This window comes from Oryzias melastigma, linkage group LG19 (genome assembly GCF_002922805.2).
Source record: "Oryzias melastigma strain HK-1 linkage group LG19, ASM292280v2, whole genome shotgun sequence".
Taxonomy (NCBI): Eukaryota; Metazoa; Chordata; class Actinopteri; order Beloniformes; family Adrianichthyidae; genus Oryzias; species Oryzias melastigma.
The window spans coordinates 8700110-8725726 of NC_050530.1; the positions used below are offsets into that span (position 1 = coordinate 8700110).

The 25617-nt window shown below is 38.4% G+C and overlaps 3 protein-coding genes and 1 long non-coding RNA gene across 8 annotated transcripts in view; 1 reads left to right on the forward strand and 3 right to left on the reverse strand.

The window, feature by feature from the left end:
* The window catches only part of LOC112154085, a 7950-nt gene extending 5338 nt beyond the window's left edge, over positions 1–2612 (reverse strand). For 2 of the 3 annotated variants that reach the window (XM_036217247.1, XM_036217246.1), the window contains exons 1-2: positions 2471–2612; positions 221–1339 (exon numbers count right to left, since the gene is read on the reverse strand). In XM_036217247.1, coding sequence (XP_036073140.1) covers positions 221–1327 — 1107 coding nt within the window. In that variant the 5' untranslated portion in view covers positions 1328–1339; positions 2471–2612. The remainder of the gene's footprint in view (positions 1–220; positions 1340–2470) is intronic. The other variant, XM_024284711.2, reaches the window with a different exon arrangement.
* On the forward strand, positions 2580–18063 carry LOC118600204. Its single transcript, XR_004949787.1, has 2 exons — positions 2580–2719; positions 16305–18063. It is a non-coding gene; the product is annotated as an uncharacterized LOC118600204 (long non-coding RNA).
* si:ch211-136m16.8 lies at positions 4108–10678 on the reverse strand. Of its 2 annotated transcripts, XM_036217245.1 has the most exons (7): positions 10526–10678; positions 7665–8340; positions 5635–7526; positions 5358–5553; positions 5172–5254; positions 4528–4619; positions 4108–4423 (listed from the first exon to the last, which is right to left on the reverse strand). In XM_036217245.1, exons 1-7 carry the CDS (start codon positions 10586–10588, stop codon positions 4369–4371), a joined length of 3057 nt encoding a protein of 1018 aa, XP_036073138.1. In that variant the 5' UTR covers positions 10589–10678; the 3' UTR covers positions 4108–4368. The 2 variants fall into 2 exon arrangements, with proteins under 2 accessions (XP_036073138.1, XP_024140477.1); XM_024284709.2 differs by having other exon boundaries at positions 5635–8340.
* Positions 13008–25617, reverse strand: si:ch211-180a12.2. Of its 2 annotated transcripts, none has more exons than XM_024284718.2 (13): positions 24801–25617; positions 22672–22989; positions 22303–22596; positions 20504–20809; positions 20318–20428; positions 18133–18294; positions 17702–18016; positions 17357–17407; positions 17031–17285; positions 16614–16955; positions 16274–16546; positions 14402–14671; positions 13008–13411 (listed from the first exon to the last, which is right to left on the reverse strand). In XM_024284718.2, exons 1-13 carry the CDS (start codon positions 24850–24852, stop codon positions 13380–13382), a joined length of 2781 nt encoding a protein of 926 aa, XP_024140486.1. In that variant the 5' UTR covers positions 24853–25617; the 3' UTR covers positions 13008–13379. The 2 variants fall into 2 exon arrangements, with proteins under 2 accessions (XP_024140486.1, XP_024140485.2); XM_024284717.2 differs by having other exon boundaries at positions 17702–17932; positions 24801–25613.

Consider the following 25617-nt stretch of genomic DNA (forward strand, 5'->3'; position numbering starts at 1 on the left):
CCAAGTCCTGCGTCTTGTCCTGCACCAAGTCCTGCGTCTTGTCCTGCAGCACGTCCTGCGTCTTGTCCTGCAGCACGTCCTGCGTCTTGTCCTGCACCAAATCCTGCGTCTTGTCCTGCAGCACGTCCTGCGTATTGTCGTGCAGCACGTCTTGCGTCATGTCCTGTGTCTCGTCCTGCAGAACGTCTTGCGTTTTGTCCTGCAGCACGTCCTGCGTCTTGTCCTGCACCAAATCCTGCGTCTTGTCCTGCAGCACGTCCTGCAGCACATCCAGTTGTATATCTGGAACCATGTCCTGGGTCTTGTCTTGCAGCACGTCCTGTGTCAAATTCTTCACCGTGTCCTGCGTCAAATTCTGCACCGTATCTAGTTCTATATCTTGAACTGTGTCTTGAGTCTTGTCCTCCAGCATATCTTTTGTATTGTCCTGCACCATGTCCAGTTCCATATTTTGCACCATGTCCTGCATTTTGTCATGAGTCATGTCCACTGGTAAATCCTGCACTATGTCCTGTCCCATAATTTGCATCATGTCGTTCATCTTGTCCTGTACCACATCGTGTGTTATGTTCTGCGCCAAATTCTGCGTCTTGTCCTGTGTCAAGTCCAACATCGCGCCTCTGCAGGACGTCTGCACACGTGGCAACATCTCAGAGTCACTTGAAGTATCAAGCAATGTAATTTCTGGCAAGTTTTCATCAAGCAACCGATTCCATGCAGATGAACGTTTCATCTCAGACAGTTTAACCATCTTGTGCTTTTGCGTTCCTGGCGGTTGAGGGGTGCACGCAGGGGAGTTTGCGTTGCTTTCTTGTCCACATGTGACGGCATTAGGATTTGGTGCCGGAGGTGCGCTCTGAGGATAACCCAAATCATTTTTAGTGAGTTCCATTGTTGCATTGTTGGTATCATCAAGCAGAGTCATTTCTGGCAGACACTCATAATCCAGCAAACAGTAAGGCTGATGGGTGGCCCCTAATAAAGTCCCAGAGTGCATAGCGGAAACATTGAAGCTGCTGTGATGTGCAGGTTTTCCCGTTGATCTTAGGCAGCTTGAAGATGAGGCACATTTGACAGACTGTGGAGGCGACTGCTTGTTTTCAATATTTAAATACTTTAAAATGGGCGATAGAGTGGAGAGCACACCAGATAACCGAGACTTGCTTTCGCTGGGAGCTGGTGTAGAGCAGATACACGTTTTCAGAAGGGTCCCATTGTCCTCCCTGAATTGTTGCTCAACGCCATTTGACTGGAATTTCAACTTTGAGGTCTTGGCTTCAGGTGGAATATTTTCAGCCTGTTCTTCAGGTTTAGGGCGTTTGTCCATATTGTGATGAATCTATGAACAGGAATAAATGCAAAAACAAGATTTTTTTAGTATTCTTTGCATGAAAGCAGTCCGAGTAAAACTATTAGAGAGACAACATTTTTGGGACAAAACTTGACTGACATCGTAAGCACTGTTTTTTAGGTAAAAATATCTTATGTCATTTTTTTACGATAGTCCCACGCCAATCAACTTTTAACCCATAGTTTCATGCTGTTTTCAGTCAAAAATAATAATAAAAAACAAAGTTTTTAAGGACAGTTTCTTCAGAGCAGGATCAAAAATTTATTTTGCAAGCCTGCCCCCATTTCCCATCATCCCTTAGTTTACAATCTCTCCCACAGCCGCTCACATTCACTTCATAACTTGTCCAATGCAACAATAATGATACTATCCAGCCGAACAGCTTTTGAATGAGATGACAGCTCACAAAGTCGTACATGGATCTAGACGTCTTCAAGTAGATCCATCAGAATGGAGCAGAGGAGGGAGCTCTAGGTAATAAGTCACATCTACAAGTTTTTTTTTGAAACGGCATCTTTTCATCTGCTCCTGATTCACAACTATTTGAATAGAGAATTCCCACAATGCAACTTTAAGATGAGATTTCTTTAAACATGCTTTGTAATGAGGAAAAACGCCACAAGAACATTCTAAAAAACATTTTTAAACGGAATGGGTCTTTAGCAAAAAGTAAGAGGCTAATAATATAGTTGTGTGTAACTCGAATGCTCAATCCTGGTCCACAAAGGAGGGGGAAAAAACGTTTCTCTGCTTTATCACACTCGATTTTACCTCTGACAAACCTAAATATTGAGACCAAATCATTGTCAAATGAGGGCAAAAGTTACACAACGCTACTGCATCGATCAACCTCGACAAACTCAATCCATATCAACGATGTTGGCCTGTCATCACTGGTCTAGGACGCATATTGTGGTGAGAAGCTAACAGCTAAACCGAACAACAATAACAAGTCTCAACATGTTCAAAAGCTAGCACCTTAACGTCCTCGATAGTAAAATGTCGCGTGCAAGTCCCGTTCGTAATAGAAGACAACTCGAACTTCATTCGGAATATGTCGAAAACAGCTAACGTACATTTATAACTACTATTCATAAAAAAACCCGTATCCTTACTTACCAAATATGCAACGAATAACTCTTAAATTGTCTCGATGTAAAGCTTCAAGACGTAAAAGACGCAGCGTAAAGGCTATTGCGTTTAACCGTAAACTATTCACGCGCCGGTTAAATACAAAAACTGAAAAAAATCTCATAACCTCATTGGATGAATCGAGCCAATCAGAGCTGGAGTTTTCTTCTTCGCAACTTTTTTTTCCTCTGTGAAATGCCGCCACCTACTGTTTTGACGGGAAAACAACAACAAAAGGTAAAAGACAAGGTTTTATTTTTGGTCGAAGCCAGTGTTTTTCAACCTTTTTTGGGGCGCCAAAGTCAACTTTTAACTTGAAAAAAAATCTCGAGACACACCACTAACTGTAAATATAGAAATATAGTAAAACTCTGTTGTCTCTTTTGATAATATATGGTCATTTTGTTCAAAGTGTAATAATAATCAAGTAAAATCAGAAAAAAAGTACTATTTCTACAGACTCTGTGAGACTTGGGCCAACCCCGATGAGCCTAGAACTAATATCCTGGTAATGGTAAAGGTTTTTTAGACCAATTAGGAGAAATTGAATAATTTCCCACAGTACACTGGTTGAAAAACACTGGTCTAACCATTCGGTCCTTAGAAATACAAATCTAGTAAAGAGCCTCTATAGTATATACTGAATATGTTCCATCAGGTGTGTAAACATTTGTACATGGATGTAACAACAACAATAATAGCACTTTGGTTGCTCCTGTTTTTATAAGTGCTTTACAAATTGATTGACTGATTGAATACTACTTCTACTACTACTACCACAACCACTACTACTACTACTACTACTACTACAATAATAATGGTAAAAAAAATGTTCACTTCAGTCAGTTCCAAAGATTTAAGTTGCAGGGTTACAAAAATGTATCACCAAAATTTTGCAGGGTGAATAATTGAAGACTTATGAAACTTGATGTTGAAAAACAGCCTCCAGCACCCAATTTTTCAAGCTCAATTGTAATCTCCAGGATGAAAAATTTAAATTCATGAATATCTAGAGAGTATAACCTGACAAGAAAATTGGTACACCTGATCTAACCAATCTGGATCTCCGGATTACTGGTATTAAGCCCGTTTAGACAACCTTGTTGTAATATTGGGCTATATGAAAAAAATTAGATTTAATTGAATCTTAACACGACACAATAGATTTCTGGTTGATAAATGATACAATAAAAAAGACTGTTATGGTAAGATTACATCTACACCTTTCACTATTCATTAAGCAATTTCAGTAACAAGCAATTTATATACATTAATACTGATATTCTATATATACTGGAAAAAAAAACATTTTTACATAATGGATGTATGTAAAATAAAATCCAAGACAGAATGCATCAAATATCTTAGAAAATGCATGTTTGTTCTTTATTTTTTTGTGTAGCAAACAACCGATCTGTTTGCAATCTTCTTAATAATGTAATGCTATTTTTTGTTTTTTTTACAATGTGCATGCAAATATAAAGTCATCCACTCCCTTAATTTGCACATTTGTGAAAAGTTCAGATCAGACAAGATACTGGAGGAGAGGAGCAAATGCATAGTTGCAATAGATGGACAGACTTCCTGCAAAAAGAGTTAAAACAAATAAAATAACTACATTCAAAAAGCTTTAAGCAATGTTTGAGGATTTATTTCCAGACAAGCACAAAAACATAATAAAAACTCAAAAGAAAAAAACAAATTATTTTTTTATGTTACTATATAGTAAAGGTTAATAAAAATTTCATTTACACCTGATACCAAAATGATTGGATTAAAAATGAACAAGTCAAACAGGAGATAAAATAATGAGGTGATGAACAATGGCTTGACAAACAAAAATACATTCAAATATGCATACAATGCATTGGAAACAATGATCCCTTTTAGGTGGTTTTCTTCAGTTTAGTCTTCAGCTCAGACATGAGGGGATTTCCAAATCTGGGAAGATGTGAAAAAGTGCGGATGAGAAGCTGCAAGTTTTTGCTATTTCACTCAATTTAATAGTACAAGCTTTGTAAAGCTTTATGACTCTGCTAACTTACCCCAGTTGTCCTGGAGGTTTCCATTTCGGTCGGTGTGGTGCTTCATCCGGCTGTGAAGCATCCCTCTTCTCCTCTTCAGGTTTCTCAGGTTCCTGTTGATACAAGTCCTTTTAAATTTAAAATTTCTAAAAAGAGAGCCAGTATTCCATAAGTTGTTTACACATTCTCACTCCCAACTCATCATATATGGACGTATGGTTGGGGCCCCCTACGCGCCACTTTTTGAAGTGCTGGTGGTTCCCATTAAATCAGGGGTTGCTAACCCAAGAGACATGATACTGAACATGGTACTGGACCAGATGTGGTACTGAATGCAGTACTGGACGTGGTAATGAACGTGAAAAAGAATGCAGAACTAGTACTGAGCTAGGGTACTGGTACAAGTACAGGACCGATACTGGTACTAGTCCGGGTCCTGAGGGTTGGGGACCCCTGAGTAGCGTCTGTTGCAAGGCTACCAAACGGCCCTCTGACTGGTATCGGTTCGCGGCCTGGAGGTTTGGGGATCCCTGTTTTAATGGGAACTGTCAGAAAATGGCGAGTTGGGAACACCCAAAACATCAAAAAGCGTCACGGAAGGGGCCCAAACCATACGTCCGTAAGTGACGAGTTGGGAGTGAGAATGCGTTGGAGTTGCAGTATACCTGAGGTTGGGGTTTTGGTTCGTCTTCATCACCCACATCAGCCTGTTGTCTTCTCTTCAAGACAGGGAAACCTTCACCAAGTCCTATAATTTAAACAAAAAGGGAAAAAAAAGATGTTTGGCAAATTTATAGAAATTAACAAATCCAAAGGGGATGCTTCAATATGATGTAATATAAACTTCATACCTGGTAGTTTAAATCCAACCCCCATGCCTCCCAAAGGCAGCCCTGGAATCGCTTTGACCGGCATGGGCACTGGAGGGATGGGATCTGCGGAGGGCTTTTGCAGCAGGGTGCGAGGGTTTTTGGGTGGCCTCACGCGAGGGTTTTTAACGGCTATCCGTGACTTTTGAGAAGCAAAATCCAGCACAGGAGAATCCACCTGCAGCAACAAAAACATGTAAATCTTTTCTTTATTTTTTGCGTATGATTATTGTTGTATGTCCTGGACATTGTTGCATACCTCAGAGTGATTTTCCTCCAGCATGTCCGGATGAAGCGGCTCAGTGATGTCCTCTATCCATCCCGGCTGCTGCTCTGACTCACTGAGTTTGATTTCATCCGGTGTGTCAGAGAAACACATCTCAATGGGTTCATCTCCAACTTGGGAAAGCTCCGTCTCGATTTCCGGAGATCCAAAATCCTTGTCCCCACAGACATTGATGTGATGTGGAGATGAAACTCCTGAATCAGTGTCAGATCTCATCTCGGTGAGGTCCTCCGCTTCCAGATGATGATCTGCTCCTTCGGGAGTTTCAAAGTTCTCCACAGGGAAATCTGGCGAAGCTGCACAGATATCACGATTGTCCTGAAGTGAGCCACTGCTCAGAGACCACTGCAGAATTCCAGACTCCACAGCTGAGTCACTTACAAGTTCCCCTGAGTTTGACTTCACGAGTTGCTCCGTCTCCTTGGGATACATTTCTCCTGGTTCCTCCTCTAACAGATCACCTGGCTTGGTTACATCTGTGTCATGAAAGTCCTCTGACATCGCGGTCTCTATCCACAAATCAAGGATGTCTTCATCAATCACATCTTGATGTCCTTTTATCGGCTCACAGATATTCTCTGACTGGGTCATATCTTCCATCGTCTCTGATAGCAGTTCAGGAAGCTCTTTTGGTTCTGATGTCTTCAACTTATCATCAGTGTCTGCTTTTGTCCTCTCATTCATCTCCAGTGCTTTGTCTTGGGATTGATTTTCACTCTCTTGTATCTCAGAGGGTGCAGATAACTCTACGATTGCCTTCATCTCACCTGCAGTTGCTTCAACTTCCAGACATACATTGTCACATCTGACCTGAGCTTCTTCTTTTTCTTCATGTGGATCTATGCTCACATTTTCCTTTTCTACATTGCTATGATCCAAAGATGTAGGCTCATGTAATTTCCATGTGCTCACTTCCTCTGGTGAACTCTCTGCATTGGAGGCAAAGTCCTGACAAAACCTCATGTCTTTCTTCTCCTCTCCGGTCTCTGGGAATTTTAAAGTTTCATTTGTGAACCCCTTTCTTTCATCTGCAGCCACGCCCCCTAACGACTCCCATTCACGTCCAGGAGTCTCTTTGGAGTCACTCGAAACCCCGTCTTTTCCAAAGTCAGCCCCATCTTGCAACTCGTCGGCTTCATCTGCTGAACCTGTGTAGGTCTCAAACTCCTCATGGAAGGGGTTTATCTCCGTCTTCATTGAGCTTTCCTCTGCTTTAGCCTCTTCCTTTGCATATAAATGCTCTGATTCCAGATTTGCTTCTTGGGGGATTTGTTCCTCGAAGGCTCTGTGCTGCTCCACGTCCAAATCAAGACTGTTTTCTTCACCGGCTTGCTTTACCTCCTTCATCAGTAAACAGTCAGCTCCCGTGTGACTGTTTTTAAGGCTCTCCTCTTCTTTATTCTCCACCTCTTCTGGTAACTGAGTGATCTGGATTTCCTGGCAATTTCCTCCTTCGCGGAACCTTTGTGTTGTATTTTCATCTGGCTGAAATTCATTGTTGTGTTCAGGAACTCCCTCTTGTGCTTCCTTGCACGCTTGAGGATTCCGCTCCTGCAGTACAACACCCTGCCCTTCGATTAGCCACATGGGAGTATTTTTAAACTCCCCGCTTATTTCCTGCTCAGTCTCGCTTTCAGCTTTTCCCATATCTGGAGTGACTGTGGAGACGGAGATACCTTTGTTGTTGACTTCACTCGTGAGCCGCTCCTCTTCCAAGCAATCGCCATCGACAAACTTAGAACTTACGGAAATTTCTGACGGAATTGTTTCTGTCTCTGCAGTGTTTTGCACATAAGTGACCATCACATCCTCTTCTTTGTGTGCAACTTCAGTCGTCTGTACATCTTCCTGACTGCTTGTAACAAACTGATCTAAAAGAACTTCTTCTTGTCTGTTGTCTGCAACAGAATTGCTGTTTTCCATGTTTGGCTCTTCAGCTGCGGTTTGGTTCTCTGTGGCTTCACTTATCCTCACATCTTCAAGTAACTTCCAGCTGAGTGTAAGCTGATCTTTTGTCTGTAACAGTTCATCATTTTTGTCTTGCTCCAGCCGTGTTTCGTCATCTTCATTTCCATGTTCTTTAAGTATTTGGTGCTCCTCTTCTGGACTTTCATCTGTGAATGTGCACACCTTCACCTCACCATCTTCTGCCTCAAAGCTGTCTTCAGTTTCAGGCTCTTCCATTTCTCGATGACCATCCCTTGCGTCTCGACTTTGATCGTCTTCCTCACTGCAGGCTTCCCCATCAGACTCCTCTGTGTCCTCCCCTGTTACAACTTCTCCAGGACTTCCTGAATCAGCAACCTCGTTCTCCTCATCCATTTTGGAGACTTTGCTTCCTTCGCCGGTGCTGAATTTCTCGATCTCTGTTTTGTGCTTCTTGTTTTCATGGGCTTTAGCGAGGCACAGCCCTGCTTCATCATTTCCTGTTGGGTCGAACTCTTCCTCTCTTGACTCTTGGCTCTCATTGCTTCTTTTCAGCTTGAGGGCTGCATCTTCTGTGCACACCTCTCCAGAATCGTCTCGCAGGGACGGAGAAGGTGCTCCAGTCGTGCCGGCCTGTGCGTCTCCCCCTTCAAAAGCCGCACTGTCGCCTGCAGAATCTTGTAAGCTGTTCGACCCATTTTCATCTGCAAGAGGTGGTCTGAAGACTCTGTCGAAGGCTTCAGTGATGTAGCACTGGAGAAGAGAGACAGAAAATCATGTACTGGCATGATCTCATATTTTCAGCTAAAGAAGTCATCAGAATGAAAACAAACTGACAATAACATGTTAAAAAAGTGAGAAGAATTATTTTAGAGCTTGAACTACAGCTCTGTTTACACAGTGGTGCCCTTCTGGCTTTGCAGCAGCTTGACGGAAGGACCTTTCCTGTTTCAGAACAACAATGCCCTCATGCACAAAGTGTTTTCATGCTAACTGCCAACTATAAAAACAGATGTCCTTTTTCATTAAACGACTATTTTAACTTAAGCGGCAGAGTTATCTAAATTTAGCATACAGTAAAAACCTTTGTAGTTCTAATTCTTTTCAGTTCTGTTTTAAATTTGGAATTTGTGTTTCAGACTGTTCCCATAGCAACCTTTTCTTATTTAAAAGAAATACGGAAACAGACTCCATTGATACCAACAATTAGACTAAAATAGATGGAAATGTTTGCAGATAAATGTAAATGATTTCAGCACCAGAGACTCAGTTTACTCTGCCGTCTGTGAGTGTGATGTCACCCATAAAGGGTTTACTTCTGGCTCCAATGAAATTAACTCAATTCAGTCACCATTTTTCCATGATACAGGCACCGCCATTTATAACCAGACGAGGTTAGTAAGCAGTGATCGGTCTAAATTAGCATGTCTATGTCAACTACTGCTGCCAATCAGGAGTGAGCTTGTTGGAAGTCCACACTCCTTCCAACGAAAGTAGGCTTTTATCGAGGCATCTGATTGGCCAGTTTATAGTTTGAATAACTTACAATTCGGAAATAATATCGGAATAGTATTAGCAAGAACATGCTAAAAAAGTAGCAGATCAAGAATGGCTATTTTGACTTAGAAATAGTTCTCTATTTCTCAATAGAAGTCTATAGGATTTTGGCTTCTTGGAGCCAGCGGGTACTTCCTATTTGGAATGCGAGGGGGGAGGGGTCACTCTGTCCGGTTCTCTTATACACTCAATGTTCCAGATAGAAAATACCCACCAGCTCCAAGAAGCCTATAATCCCATAGTTTTCTATTAAGAAATAAACAGCTATTACTCAGCTACTATATTTGTCAAAATGACTGTTTTTGCTCTGAAACCTTTTATTAAACTGGCCAATCAAATGTCTCAATACAAAGTAGGTGGTCTCTGTTCCAAAAGTTTGATTGACAGGATCTCCCGAGGCCACTATCAAGTAGTAGGGGTGTGGCCTTCCAACAACTTCCTGATTAGTGAGAATGGTTGCCAAAGAAACGAGGACACAGACAAATTTACTGGCTTCAACATTGGGAAAAAAATGGCGACTTAATTGACTTTTGTTGAAACTGAAAGCAAACCATTTTGGGTGACATCACACTCACTCTGTCCACTTCTCATTTACAGTCAGTTGGTAAACTCCACTGGTGGTGAGTAGGCCAAATCATTTACAGTGCAAAGCCAATTTCCCATTCTTCCTTCAGTCACTGTTCACAACCAGACTTACATGGGAAAATGTTGTCGTAGTTTTAATTTTATTGTTTAGAATATAATTAGACCTTAGCTTTATAAGTGATCTTGCATTTGAGGATAAAATTACAGGAAGCCATCTTTATTTTTCAGAACCTAATTTAAAATATTTGTTATTTTTAAGCATTAAACTTATCCCTTTCTTTTTTGCCTGCATCTCGGTGAACACACTTTCCTGTATTCTGTGATATCATCTCAGGGTCAGTTGCAGAAGTACAAAACTGGAGTCGAAGCAAAAGGCAAACCCAACATTTGGAAATAGCTTTGGTCAGAAACCAAACACCCACATGTGTGAACTTTGCTTAAGGTGGAAGTGGAAAAAAAAGTAATAAAAATGGACGTGACGAAGCTGCATACTAGTTTACAAAACAATAAAGTATAGTTAATTAAAATAGCTTGTTAAATTAATTAGTTGATCAAGAAAATCCGAATATTTCTCACATTTTTTAGTTAAATTGAGCATAAGTTGATAATCAAAGTCTCTGCAAGTGATGTGTTCTATCTAACATGAATGGATGGTGGAGGAAAAGGCCAAAATGGAGACTTGGTTCACTGACTTTTATAAAAGCTCCACAAAAAAAACAACACATCTGCAGTTTCCTTTTTTTTTTAAGCATTTCCTTCCACATCTCGCCTGGATTTAAATGAAGCTGTCACTCACCCAGACAGACCACAAGGTTCTCTCCAACCTGTTAATTGGACCTTCGGGCTCCACAGGATCCATGTCTTTGCTTTCCTTCCACCGATCAGAACTTAACAGAAAGCTTCCCCTCAGTAGCGAGCAGCGGCCACTTCACTTCCTCGCTGTGACATGTCCGATGTGTTGTGATGAGGAAGAAGATGATTTACGCAGCTGAGGCGCAGCACGCATTGCGGATGTGAAGAGCTTCATGGTGATGTGTTAAGCCACAAGAACTCGTGATGATGTAAGTTGTTAGGGAGGGAAAACAATCTGATGTTTAACACTTCTGCACAGTCTCATGGAGGTCATTACTTTGGAGATGGCATTGGGGGGTCAGCATCAGCACCTGCCTTACCTGAAATTCACTCAAACAAGGAAGTGCCAATTATTGTAGTTCTTCCAAAGACCACTAGGGGCTAAATTCATTAGAAATTATCTATTGACGAAAATTGGAATAAGTCCCATTTGAAAGTAATGTTTTTAGTGTTTTAACATGTTCTTGTGGTATTTTTCATTATGATGGAAAGAAAATTAAGATTAAAGCTCAGTTTTTGAGTATTTATTCAAATTGTTGTGAATCAGGGACATATGAAAAAACTGAAAAAGCTTGAAAATTCCACAATCAGCAGGGCAAAAACTCCCTGCTGCAATTCATCCATTCTATACTTTTAGTGGATGATCTTTGTTTTCCTCATCTGAGCTGGTATAATAATAATAATAATAATAATACATTTAATTTATATTGCGCCTTTCTGGACACCCAAGGCCACCTTACAGATAAAAACAAAACATAATATACAGCTTAAAAATGTCTATTTATGTAAAGTGTGTTATGTTTGTTTATGTAAAGCACTTTGAGGTATATTTTTAGATGAAAATGGCTTTATAAATAAAATTAATTTGAAAATTTAGACCAAAACTGAGAGTTCCAGTATTTCTCGCAATTTCTGTTTCACCAGAAATGTTAGAATGGGGGTGTGAGGGGCTGTAAGCCAGCAGGAGAGAGTGTAAACAAAGGGATGATGGGAAATAAGTAAAGGCTTACACAATGCCAACAGTCACAAGGCAGTTCTGGTTTCTAATGCTACCAGAGCTCAAATCAGGAAACTTGTAGGGGGGTTAACCCAATCAACCCATCCAGTGGACCCATCTATTTTTCATTTTTGGAAGTTTGTTGAATTAAGTTTAAACATGATGGAAAGACCATTAAAACTTTGATAAAATCATTTTTATATGTCATATCTAAGTGATGTGTCTAAATCCCCGAGAGTCAGAATTACCCTAAGCTTGATTACGACATCAGGAAGTGAAAAATTTGTTCCCATTTTGGAAGATTCAGCAACTTCTTCTCACAACATCCCCTCACACACGTTTGTCTCGTCTGTCATGTGAAAACTTAATTTCTAATGGTTCTAGGATTAAAGTGGTACTACTTCACTCTACTTTAAACCACCTGCAGACGTCCTTCTACCGAGTCATCAGCTGCAGACTAAAAGCCCTGCATAGGGTGACCTGGAAATTATTATTATTATTGCCATTCACTATGCATGCAACTCACTATTGATGTGATTCAATTAAATTTCAGTGACAATGCCAAGTAGTTACTAGTAGGCTGCTAGAAGTTAGAAATTGGGTAAAGTATGGTGCACTGGGGTTCTGTCCTCTATTCTATCTACTCCACAATTATTTATCATTTAATTTCCTTTCAGTTCGCCATGCCTTAGTTTGGTGCAGTGTGATTCATGTGTTGTCGCTCTTTTCCACTCCTGTCCGGGCGAGCGGGAGAGATTCCAGATAAAGATGGGTTGTCTGAGCTCCTATCCTTGCCGTGGACCTCGCCTCTGGCTCGTGTTAGTTAACAGTCTTGGTATTGTCCGTCCTAAGAGAGGATCCATCCTTCATGGACTTCCCAGTTTAGTTCAGTGTGTTTAGTTTAGATATCAGCTATTGTTTATATTTTATTACTTATTTTATGTTTATGGACATTTACTGGTTTGAAGCTTGTTGAGGCAATTGTGCTATAATTTTGGGCTATATAAATAAAATAAAAATGAATTGAAATGATCATTGGTTGCACTCTGTCCCTCCTGGAGAACATCACCAGCTTCACTGCCAAGAAAATACTGACTTGCCACCCCCATTTAAACTGTTGCCATCAGGGCAAAGATATAATCCCACAAGGCCAGGACCACATAAAAAGCTAAGTGCTTTTGTGAAAAAAATCAACTAAAAACAGCCAAATTCTGCTTTACTGCGCTAGCATTATTCAAAGTATTAGTTTGCTCTTTGTGAACCCCTTATCGGACCTGCTTCATGTTTAGGAACAGCAACTGTGCTTTATTTGTGCGTAAGAGAAACACATCTGTGGTTAACCCGAACTGGCCAGCAGCTCTTCTGCATCAAACTGCGAAGCCGTAAAAAAAAAAAAAAAAAAAAGAGAAGTGCTTTCAGAAACAAGAACTACTTTCAGCTATAGTTTATAAACAGATTACAACTTTGCACAGAAGCAAGGCAGTTCGAGCAGTTCAAATTAGACATTTTCTGGATCAAAATGATTGAATTTTATTTTCAGAATTCATTCATTGTTCATTAGATTAAGTAAAAATCAAACAAATGAAAAGTTGTAAAATTATTTGTACAAAAATATGACATTTTGTAAAAAGAAAAAAAAAAGAGACTAATATTACGTGTATTAAATAAACCGAAAGGTAATAAGATAAAACCAAAGTTGTCACAACAGATACACCAAGATACTTTATATTAACTTGAATGATAAATATTTTGCACTTATATGAAGGTTAAACGAAAGAGGGGAAGCAGTGCTGTAAAGCTTTCATGCAGATGGTGAAATTTCCTCATTGGGTTCTGAAAAAGAGGATACAAGCATGAGCTAACTTCCGATTGGGTTGAATATTTACTTTGAATTCATGCAATAAAGCAAAAACTGGGAATATCTTAGTACATCCTTAAAGAACACTCCAATGAAAATAGTTTTTGGTGTTTCTAGCATGTTCTTGTGGCATTTTTCTCATGATGGTTGACATATATAAAGAAAATGAATCTTAAAAATTGCATTTCGGAGTTTTTATTTATTCAAATTCTTGTCAAACAAAAAAAAGCTGTTGGAAAAAGCTACTACGGCAAGCCGCAAGCTCCCTGCTTTGCTTCATTCGGATGGAAAAGGGAGAGAGGGGCCCTACAAAATATTTTTCATGATCTCTGTCTTACGAGAAAATTAAATTTGTTTTTTTGTGATAATGAGATGGTGGATCTCATTATCACGAGAAAGCGAAATTAGTTTTCTCTTGATAATGCAAGTGGATCTCGTTATCATGAGAAAACAAATTGTTATCATGAAAAAACTTATTGTTTTCTTGTGATAACGAGATAGTGGATCTCATTATCACGAGAAAATGGTTTAAATAAAAGCAGGGTAGATCGTTTTTGAGCTGACACCTGGCACAAAACTGGATGGATAGCTCTAATATTGATGAGGGCACCCCCTGCAGTCCCGCCAACAACTCTGAGGCAAATTTCTTATGAACTACTGCCGCTCTACAGAAACTATGTCCTAGAATATGACAGCTTTTTTTTTTATTTTAGCCTAAAAAAACACAATGATAACTCAAACACCACTGGGAAAACTTTAAAAAAAATGATCATGGGATTGAAATGGGACTTTAATATTACACGGCCTTGATATTTTTGCAATATAAAATTTAGGAATATTTGTGATAAAGTTAAAGTCCTTATATTTCTTCTTAACACTTTTATCAAAATTGATTGCAGTTTGTCATCCGTCCGTCTAGATGTCACTACATGACCTTTGAATGAAGCGAGCGTCCATGTTCTTACCCGTCCAAGTTCGATAAACAGGAAGTTTGAGAGCAGGATGCGTAATTTCGAGGCACACTCGTAACCGCACTCTCTTGTTTTCTTTGGGGCCCTTTGTCAAGTTGACTCTGTTGATGTGAAGGGCGTTCGGGTCGTCCTCTTTTTCTGTGTCGCTCTCCTCGTCTTCTTCGGATATTGTTTCTTCGTCTTTGTCGGTGTTCTCTTCATCCGCTCTTTCATCGATGTATTCTATTCCTTTAATGTCTGGGTCTGTGACCGCGGCCTTTGTTTCTAAAAGCATAAAACAGTTACAACAAAAACTAATCAGAATAAAAAAATATATAAATATACTGTAAATATAAACACTTAAAAATGTTTGTTTGTTTTTTTAGATAAATAAAACCTCACGGGAAATGTAGTTTAAATTATATACATAAAAAAACATAGAAAACTTGAAATAAAATAGTTTTTTACAATTTCAATGTTATTTTTAACACAAATGTATTTTATAGACTAGAGGACAAAAGTACTTTTTGTTTTATTTTCCACTTCCTGTTCTGTGGCTGCTTAATCCCTTTCGGGGTAACAGGGTTGCTGGAGCCTATACTAGCTAGCTACTGTTGGGCTAAGGTGGGGCTCACCCTAGACTAGGTGATGAAATAAAAATTTCGCAGCCCCTAACATTACCTAAAAACTATGTGCATAATTTCTGGTTAAATTAAGCTATAAGCCATTTCAAACTTGTAGCAACACTATCAGGTGACCCTTTTATGACACTTTCTAGCTCATTTTGTCAATTGTAACAAAATATATATATATATAAGTGGACAGCAATGGCCACTTTCAGAACAAATGAAAAATGTAGGATTTTTTTTCAGTGAATTACAAATATCATACTCTGGCAATAATGCGAAAAGCACAACAAGACGAGGTATGCTAACTACGCCAAGCTAACATATGGGTGCCATTTTCAAAGTTACACGATCAAATATCAAAAGCAAAATTTTTAATTATTTAGTCTTTTTTTATGAGAAAAAATATGTTTCATTTTTCAAATATACAACTTTGCTTTTAATATTTAATTCTAATCTACATAATTAACTTGGAATTCAGTATTTTTTTAAACAAATAATTATTTATTTACAAATCTTAAAAAAATGTTTGGAAAATATCCATTGAGGTTAATAAAGTATTTAATTTGCAAAAAAAGTTTAATTTTATATAATTAAATATTTTGTTTACAAACTAACAATTTAGCTTTAAACTAAACATATAATTATTAAAAATAGCTTTAAATTGAATATTTAGCTTGCTAAATATTTAGCTTTGACATGTTAACATTGTAAATACATGAAAATATTAATTAATAAAATAAAACCAGTTTTTTTCTCCTAAAACGGGCTAAATATCTAAAAATCTAGCTGTTAATATTTGAGGTGTAGCTTTACAAACAAATGTTCTATAATTATGAAATGCACAATAGTTTTGGTTGAAATGGAATTAGTTGTCTTTCTGTTCTGTGAAAAGACATTAAAACTATGCCATTGCAATAAAATCTCAATTCGTGCATGCACAGGAAAAGGTCAAGGCTGAGATTCAAACTAAGATCTTCTTTAAAAATTTGAATTTAAAAATTTTGATTTTGTTACTTTACAATATAAATTTAAAAAGTGGGGATTTGACTCTATTTCCCTCCTTTTTAATCCATATAAATACATTTATTTGGGTTTTACATTAAAATAATTAAACTTGAAAATTATATTGCTAGATTTTTTTTAATATTTCAAGACACACTCCTAAGATTTTAGACTTTAAACATCAATACTCAGCTGTGCTTCTGAAAGTAGACAGATAAACATTATAATCATAAGTATATTTGTGTGCATTAGATACTTATTTGATGTCCTTTCTTGCGTTTCTTCAGCTGTTTGTTTTCTGGATTCGTTAAAGCGTTGGACCTCTCCAGGGCGCACACACTCTTCAGCTCCCTCATCCCGTCATCTCCTATCTCCTCCGTCTCACTGGACACTAACGGTGAGAAGGTCGGCCCACCCGCGGTCCAGAGCAACTTTGGCTTCGGGTGACCTCCTTTCAACAAAATGGAGAAGACGCCGACACCCTCGCCGCTCCAACAGACTGAGATAGATGAAGGGATGTGGGGAGGGACTGAGAAAAGAATGGAAGTTGATAAAACACTAAAATGTGGCTGTTTAAAGATTTTATTGTTTTGTACCATTGCCGCCATATTTCCAGTGCTTCTCCATCGGCTCAGGTAAAGAGCAGTGGTCCACCCTGCAGATAATCCCTCCTCTTCTCTCCTTTGCCTCCTGATGGATTAGTCTCCTCTCCAAAGAGGCGGTTGCCCTAAAACGTCTGGATTGAGTTTGTATTGGGCCCCAAAGCTCCCCTCCTTCTATCACCTCCTCTTCCCGGTCATCCTCCTCTCCCCCTCTAAACCTTAACCAAGTGACTGAGATGTTCGGAGGGTAAAAATCTGTGATTTCACATCCCAGAGTTTGACTCGAGGAGAGGTCAGAGCTGACGATTTCAGAAATGCACGGCCTTTTGATGAAGCCTGAATGGAAAAAAATATGAAATATTTACTTTGCAACACATGATGTCAAACGTTTTTTTTTTGTTTTTATTTTACCTCTCGATTCACGAGTGATTGGATGCTTCAGAGCGATGTGGTGGACTTTAACCCACACCTTGGTGGCTCCCTTTTCCAGCTCCCCCCGGGGAAGCTTGCATTGGCTGTAGGCCGAGAAGAGCCCCTCAGAATTTGGGCGAGGGGACGAGGAGGCCTCCGAGGCCACGGGGGTCAGCTCGCCCCCCTGGCAGAACCAGCGGAAGGTGATGACATCCGGGTGGAAATGTGAGGCGGAAACCGTCATGTTGATGACATCTGGGAGGGGCAAAGATGGCGAGATGTCATTTCTACCAAGAAAACCAAAAAATAATCATTTTTTGACATACCTGAGTCATTCTGTGTCTCTGTCAGCTGAATTTCTGACACTTCCGGTGGAGCTGAATCAAAAACAACATTTTTCAAAACAGAAAAAAACAAACTTAAATGGAAAAAAATCTGTGTATTATTTGTTTTTCAACTTAAAATCAGAAATGAAAAAGCAATAAATGAACTGTTTTTTTGTTTTCCAATTTAAAATCCAAAACAAAAACTGTTTATTCATTATTTTTACGATTTGCGCTTCAAATCGAAAGTAAAAAAACGGTTAGTTTCTCGTTTTTTCATTTCCGATTTTAAGTATAAAAACGAATGACTAAAGGATACACGGATTGAAAAAGCCAAACCGTTCTTACACAAAATCGTGAACTTCTCCGACACTCTTTCCTGCACAATCTTGTCCTTGCCTATGTAGGACACTTGACATTTAAACACTGCCCCCTTGTGGAGGGCAATCTGAGGGATGAAGGTGAGCGCCGAGATCAGCTGTTGGGTGCCACTTTTGGAAGAATGCAACGGTCCCTGAGTGTGCAGCTTGTAGTAACCCATTTTGCCTCTGGAGGTCAGGAGAGGGCCTTTCTCCGAAGCTGTGGAGGTGAGAGTTAGACCATAGGGCAGATGGACGGTAGTTAGGGGGCTGTAGAGGCAGTTAAAGTTAGATCTGGACGTTCCTGTGTGTGTAATGTTGTTAGCAGGGTTAACATATGGAGGTGAAAAACATAAAACAATCGTAATTCAGCATCATAATGTGTTTTCCTTTCAAAATAAGATGCATATTTTTTGTCACCAATGACGGAGGTGTCAGAGATGGGAGTGTCGTCGAGAAACCAGACGGTTTGGACGCGGTCCACCCGTCGGCCTTCGATGCTGACCGACACTCTGCCCTTTTGACCCACGATCACTCGTGGAGGGAGGAGGATGCCAGACACAGTGAGGGACTTCTGCTTCTCTGCAGAACAGAGAGACAAACAAACGATGAACGACAAAAATGTTGCTACTGTTAAGTGTTGAGCACAGTAACCGGACTTAAAATCTTCTTCCTTGAAACGTGAAACGTTTCAAGGAAGAAGATTTTAAATCCGGTTACTGTGAATCAACTTCAAGACATCAGAACAACCTGGATGAATGAAAACGTTTACTGACATTAATAAGAATATTTTTTATAATTGATTTTAGGATACTTTAAATAGTATCTAAATGTCAACTTCACCTTAAACTAATTTTATTTATGTATTTTATTTATTGTACTTTATTTTAATAAATTGTTCATAGCTTTTAACAATATATATATATATATATATATATATACATATTAGTTTTATGATCACTTTTATTGCCTGAAAAAGCTGTTAAATAGAATTACTTACAATTAAGTTTTTTTTTTTTTGCTAGTTCTATTTAAATTGAGTTTTTTGAGTTATTTTGTTTAAAAAACTAGTTGTTTTAGTGAAAATGACTATTTTTGGAACTAAATGTGTACTCAATAAGAATATGATCTTAGTTGAAAAAATCTGAAACTTATTCTTAGAACATAAATAGACATTTTTTTATTCAAAAAAAAATATTACAATAAATATGACATTCAACTTTAAAACACATCCTGAAAATTGAACCAAAAATGACTTCTTATTCTTCTTACCTTCAAAAATTAAATACAATGTTAGCACTTGATAATGCAAATAAAATTGCATATCTAGTTTTTTCATTTTTTGGTCCATCAACTAATAATAATAATAATAGCAATAAGTCATTTAAAGTTGACATTTCAGCTGGCTGGTTGATGAAATACAACTTAAGTCAAGTTTTTTAATGCCAATAGTAAGTATTAAAATTATTTTGACTCATCTTTAATTATAGTATCTTTATTTCTTGATCCAAGTTTTTAATAAGACAAATATATATATAAACTTTCCTGATTTTGAGGAAAGCTTAGAAAACGGTGTAAGAAATGACTTAAAACCTGGTCAAATCAAGATTTCAGTTTAGTTTGCGATTTAGAGGCTAACATTTTTGGCTAATTTGTTATCTTCTGGTGTTTTAATGCTAATTTAGAGTTTAGCTTTTCTTTTTGCAACATGCTAACATTTTTGGTTGATTTAATTTACAGAGGAATTTCATACTAATTTGGAGTTCAGCTAATAATTAAGTAACGAGCTAGCTTTTTCGTTAATTTGGCCTCTACTAAAGGTAAAAGGTAAAGATACGGCTCCTTCTAGGTCTTGATCAGTAGAAAACGAGACCAAATAAAGGTTGCCGACCCCTGCACTGCCTTGCTGTGGTGAGGCGCCTTCACACCCCCTACGATGCTGGCTATGCATCTTCTCCCTGACAAAGAGGTCTCAACTGTTCCACCTACCAGCTTTGACTCAGACTGTTGTTCAATGTTTAAAGGGTGGGAGGTTTAAGTTAGAGTTGCGTGTATGAAAAGTGCTTTCTTTATAAATAAAGATTGAAATATTGAATGTTTTGTAAAAACACACTTTAGATGTCTATAATTTGCCCATCTTCAAAAATAAGGAATCAAATTTGTGAAAAAGTTTCATTTTTTTCTGAGAAAGAGCAGACACCAAACGATAAAAGATAAAAACGTGTCAGTTTGAATGAACTGTCTGTTCTGTTTGCAACGGCTGACACTTTCAGAGCAACTAAATGTACTTTGGTGACATTTTCAGTCATGCAGGCGATGAGACGATTAAATTTAAAAGAAGTCTGTGGTTTACTGAAGAGTTTGTCAAAAAATTTACTGAGAAAAACCCTTTCTAGCCGACTAGCTTTTGAGAGTTTTTGAGAAGCATTTTTAAAGTTACAGTCAAACTTGTTGAGTCATCATGAGACTGTAGATTTAAAACATTTTGTCTTTCAAAATGAAAGAGTTCAGATCATCTGAACAGAGCATATTGTCGTGTCAGAACCTTGAGGTTTGTGGTTGTGGAGAAAATATGATTAAACAGCACAACAGGTTTGTGACTCACCATCCCTTCTTCTCCAGGAAAAGCCAAAGCAAAGCAGGAAGACCAGAACTATAGAGATACACATCATAGCCACCAGGGCTTTGGCTGATTTGTTCATCACTGCTGTTTCACCTGATAGAGCACAGAATCGGTTAATGATCTGAATATGAAATAAAACAATAATATTATGTTTTATCAAACTCTGACTTTGAGGATCCAGTTTGTCCAGATCTTCTGACACATTGACAGGGCTCTCTACTCCAGGCTGAGTTACGGCACACTCAACCTGTCCCCGCTGCTGCCTTTGCTCTGGGCTCAAAGTGAAATAATGTCTGGTCTTGTAAGTTCCATCCGGGTTCTGTTCTACGGCCGGTGGGTTTGGGAGAACGGTGCCGTTTTGAAACCAGGACACAAACACCGTCTCTGGGTAGAACTTCTCTACGTCGCAGTAAAGCGTCAGAGGGGCTTTGTTGGAGGCTGAGGCCATGGCGGACAGTTTGACTTTGGGGAGGACTGAAGACAGAGAAAAAAAATGGGGCAACAAAAAAGAAGAAAAAAAATTGTAAAAATATTGAAATTAAAGCTGCTACTTGTATGGCTCGCCCTCGCCATCAGCTTCTACACACAAACGCCACCTTTGACAGCCACCTATGACCCAACCTCAAGCAGTATCTATACACCCCTGACCCCCCTCCCCCCTTTTTGTAAGGGTGGTCTGAACTGTATGGGACAGAATGATGGAAAACCCTTTTTTCAAAATGGTGGCTTTTCTGTTTGTTTTATCGTCATAGCAACCATTCTATGTTTTGTTCGCCTGGGGATACCGAACAGATCAACATAAGTTTCAGAAGAATTGTAAAAAGTAAACTTTTAGATTTCCTTAGCAACCAAGGTTATATGGCCACATTCCTTATATGTTCACATCTTATGTTATTTGTTCCAGCTTCAGCCTGGGATCAATATAATACAGTTTCACAATTTTACATTGAAAAATGTGCAAGTAACAGGAGAACACCACTTTTGTGAGCTCGCCACGGGCACGTTGTTCAAAATCTACAACTTTTAATTCCAACCTTTTTTTCACAGTTTGTTCCCAATGATGCTCAAGAAGTTACAAGATGATCAGCAAAAAATCCTAGGACAAGTTTTCGTTTGTAGCTATTACTAAAGGTGCTTTTTTTAAAAATTCAAGATGGCACCCTGTTCCAGAGGTCAAAGGTCAATGAAACTTCTGTGGTGATTGTAGACTGAAGCTGGCTTAATTTTTGCAACCATTTTCCTATATTGTGCAAAAATGAGAAAATCGTCCTATTTTGCCACAAGATGGTCGCCAAGACATATTTTCTTAACCCTATATAACCATTTGTATCATATTTGATAAACATAATTCCGAGATCCCTGTCTCATCTGCATTATCAAAACGTTCCGTAAAAGCCCTTTGTAAATGTAGTTGATGTGTTCTGTCCTGCAGTGCATTATCATTCCACTAGGGGCAGTATGGGGCTTTTCCTGCTCCGTTCAAAATGGCTGCCTCCATGTCATCTCAAAAACACTTTTGGAGGGAAACATTTAGCTAATTTTCAATACTTTAGGTTGGGATTAGCTCACCTATTGTTATTCTTTTTTTTAATTACTACTTTATGAATTCAAAAAATGCTAAATTTGTTGAAAATTATTTATAATACAGTTCCACAGTTAAAATGTGTGAAATTTGAGAAAATGGCTGTATAAGGTGCTTTTTTTCATGCTCAAAATTTCCTACCAAGTCACACATTGTATCATGATTGTTATTTAAATATCATTAAAAAAAACTTTAATTTTCTGTTAATTCTTTGATGTAGTGGGCTTTACAGGGTTAAACTAAGATTTTTTTGCTATTGAAAACTTTTTTAATACGATTATTTTTTTGCTAGACACATTTTTCTTAAAATTGTAGACTTGATTTCTTAAATTAATTTTTTACAATCTGATTTTAGAAGCTGTTTTTGAATTTGTTATCCACTCACAGGTGATGTTAAGCTGGAAATCCTGTTCCTGATAGCTCCCACTGTGCAACACTTTGCAGGCAAAGGTCGCATTGCGGTCGTCTTGAGAAGGAGTGTAGGTCAGCTTGCCCACCGCGTCGTAGTACCCGCCTGGGATCTCCTTACCCTCCACCGGGTAGAGAGGCTTAATCTCTTCCCCATTTCTGCTCCAGGAAAACGAGATTGGTGGAGGATAGTAACCTCTCGCATGGCACTCAAACTGAGCTTCCTTTCCGAGCACCACCCACCGCTGAGGCACAGACAGGAAGGGGGGTGCTGAAGAGGGGAAATAACCAAAAGTCACATCTGAAAGATTTTTTAAAAGAAAATATGAAAACAGAAAATACATACCAACGATGCCAAATGTAACATTGCTAGTGTGTATGGACGAGGAGTTGTAGCTGACTGTGCACTCGTAGACGCCCTCCAAGTCGAGGCTGGCCTTCAAGAGGGTGATGGAAAAATCCCCGTTGATGAAACTCTCATTGTTCCAGCTGAAGCCGTCCCATATCGTCGCTGGTGTTTCTCCAAATGAGGCAACGACGTCGCTGCCATTTTTTATCCACTTGACTTTCATCAGAGACACGTCTCTTTGGTCCTCGCTCAGAGAGACGTTGCAGGGAAAGGTTACGGTGGTGTTGGGGCTCGCCTCGATTTCAGCCAAGGACACTGAACAGGAAAAGATGGTTTAGGTTAGGAAACAGCAGAGTAGAGTTTTTATTTTCCTGTTAGTACCTCCAAAGTTTTTAAGTTTGTATCTTTTAACATTTTTACTCATTTTTGTGATCCATTTTATTCCACAACCTAATCAGTCAGAAACGTACCTTATTTTTTGTTTTTTACTTAAACAAGGTTGTTTAAAGTCACTTTTTTCCCAGTATAAATATTCTCCTTTTCTTTCTATTTCCCCTTTTCTATGAGTTATTCTTCTTGTATTACGTACTGTGGCTGTGGGTGGTTTTGTAGGTGTTACCTCATACCTCAGTACCATGAGGTAGAGCAGTAATAGCATTCAATATAATAGTATTACAATTGAGAAAATATCGTTTAGCTTATTGATATATTTTAACAACATTTTTAATTTGAAATTTCCATCTTAATTCATGGTAAATTACAACATCTTGGAATATAATCTAATCTTCTTATCAGTGTGACCTTAATTGCCAATTTCACCTTTGTGTTGATCTTCCGATTAAATCTACAATCATTTTGTTTTATTTAGATTTACTGATAATTTTTTTTTAAACCACAGTTTCAGGAACTAGCTCAACCTTTTCTGTCATTTGTATTCTCCCATGATTCCCTGCACCTTGTTTGACCATGAACGAGATGAAAGCATTGAAGAAAGTGAAAAAAGATCAAAACGGCGATTGAGTCTAATAGTAAATCAGTAATCCCAGAATATCTCAGCGAAACAGAGCAAATAGAAGACTTTCCGGCAGAGCCGTCCTTTCAATTAGCTTAATTAGTAACCTGTCCAATAAATACCTGCATGAAAGCGCTTACAAACAGAGTGTGGAGTGTTTGTGTCACGTCTCTTAAGTGTGATGTGTTAGAGGCAGGTAACAAGGAAAATAAGTGAGTAACACTTCAAACACTTGAAACTATTCAGAACTTGATCGTAAGGACATTTTCTTTCATTAAAGTTCCATTAGATCAGATTTCACGGTTGGTTTCAGGTTACAGATTATGGAGTCAAACATTTCAGTATACCTTATTAGAGATTTGATTTGGCTACTATTAATTATTGCAATATTTTTATTATTATTATTTTTTTTTTAATTATTCTCTATAGAAACATAAATGTCAGAGAATAATTTCAAGTCTTACACATTAACTTAAAAAAAATCTATTTAATTTTATTGTCTCTAGTTAGTGTTTTCATTACCAGCACAGACATTAAAAACTATTTAAATAGAGAAAAAAAATAAAATTTGATTACTAAAATTTAACAAGTCACAAGTTTTGCTATTTTTTCTGATAATTTATTAATAAAACTGAGCAAAAAGTAGCACACTTAAATGTTTTTTTATTTCGTGTACTTGAGCATAAGCATAGCAAGTATAAAATATGCAGTATATTAATACTTATTCAAGCAAAATCAGAAAATTTTAATTTTAAATAGTACATACTACGTATACTACCTCACTTTTAGTATAGTATACTTGTAGTACACTTAAATATACTACTTTTTGCAAAGGATAATCTGGTTTAGAGAGGAAAAAACATTAAAAGTAATCTCTTAAACAGATATATTCTAGTACAAATATGATATTTTTACTCTTTATGAACATCTCAATCACTGGGGAAGATACAGGAACTAACACAGTTTTTCTGGGAGCACTACTTGCCAAATACTCCTGCTAAAACCCTCCAAACCTCCCGTTTCTGTGGCTCGGCTTAAACCTGGTGATTAAGTAAAGAATTATCAATGAAGCCTTTGTAATCAGCTTCTGAGTGCAATACAACATAATACTCACCATGCTTTATGAGAGCCAGAAGCACAACAAAGATGAGGACTTTACACTGCATGGTCAGGCCTGTCTTGAGAACACTCTTATCTTCCTGGTCCTTCTGTTGTCTTATATAGAGGTGACAGTGGGCGGGATTGTCCTGCTGGCCGGGAAATAAGAAATATTGTTCCTGGGCTTGACAGAAGTTAAAAAAAGAGGCCTTTGAAATGTGTACGTTCTCAATAAATAAGCTGAGAGGGAGACGGAGGAGAAAGTAAAGCAGGGGGAGATGGACACACAAATGAGGAAACTGGTCACTTAAAATTCAGATGGACTTCTGGCCAAGATCTCGGGAGCTACTTTACATTGGTGCAGCGTTGCCACGAACAAACGGAGAACGTAATCCCCACTGAGCTTGTGTGTGCAAACAGTCAGGCCGGACTCCAGCGCTTTTCTTTGTGGGTGAAAGTTACATTTTAGAGAGAAAAGGGAGATTCTGTTCTCCCTTTGAGTCTCCAGCTCTCTGCTGTTATGATGAGTTAATGTTTACCCGTGTAAAACATAGTGGAAGTCTGCGGGAAAAGAAAAAGCATTTGGTCCTCTGTGAATGTTCTTTAACTCTGCACATTAATTAGTCTAAATAGACCTTCTTATGTACGGATCACAGATCTCTCCATTTCACTCTTGTTTTCTCTCCACTCCACATTTCTGGAGCAAAGCAATAAAAGGCATCCTTCAAAAGACCTTATAAAAGGTGATTCATGTGTCCGTGTTCTTGTTTGCTTTTTGGTCACATAATCTTATTCAACTCTGCTTTTTTTCTCCTCTTTCTTTGTCCCTCCAT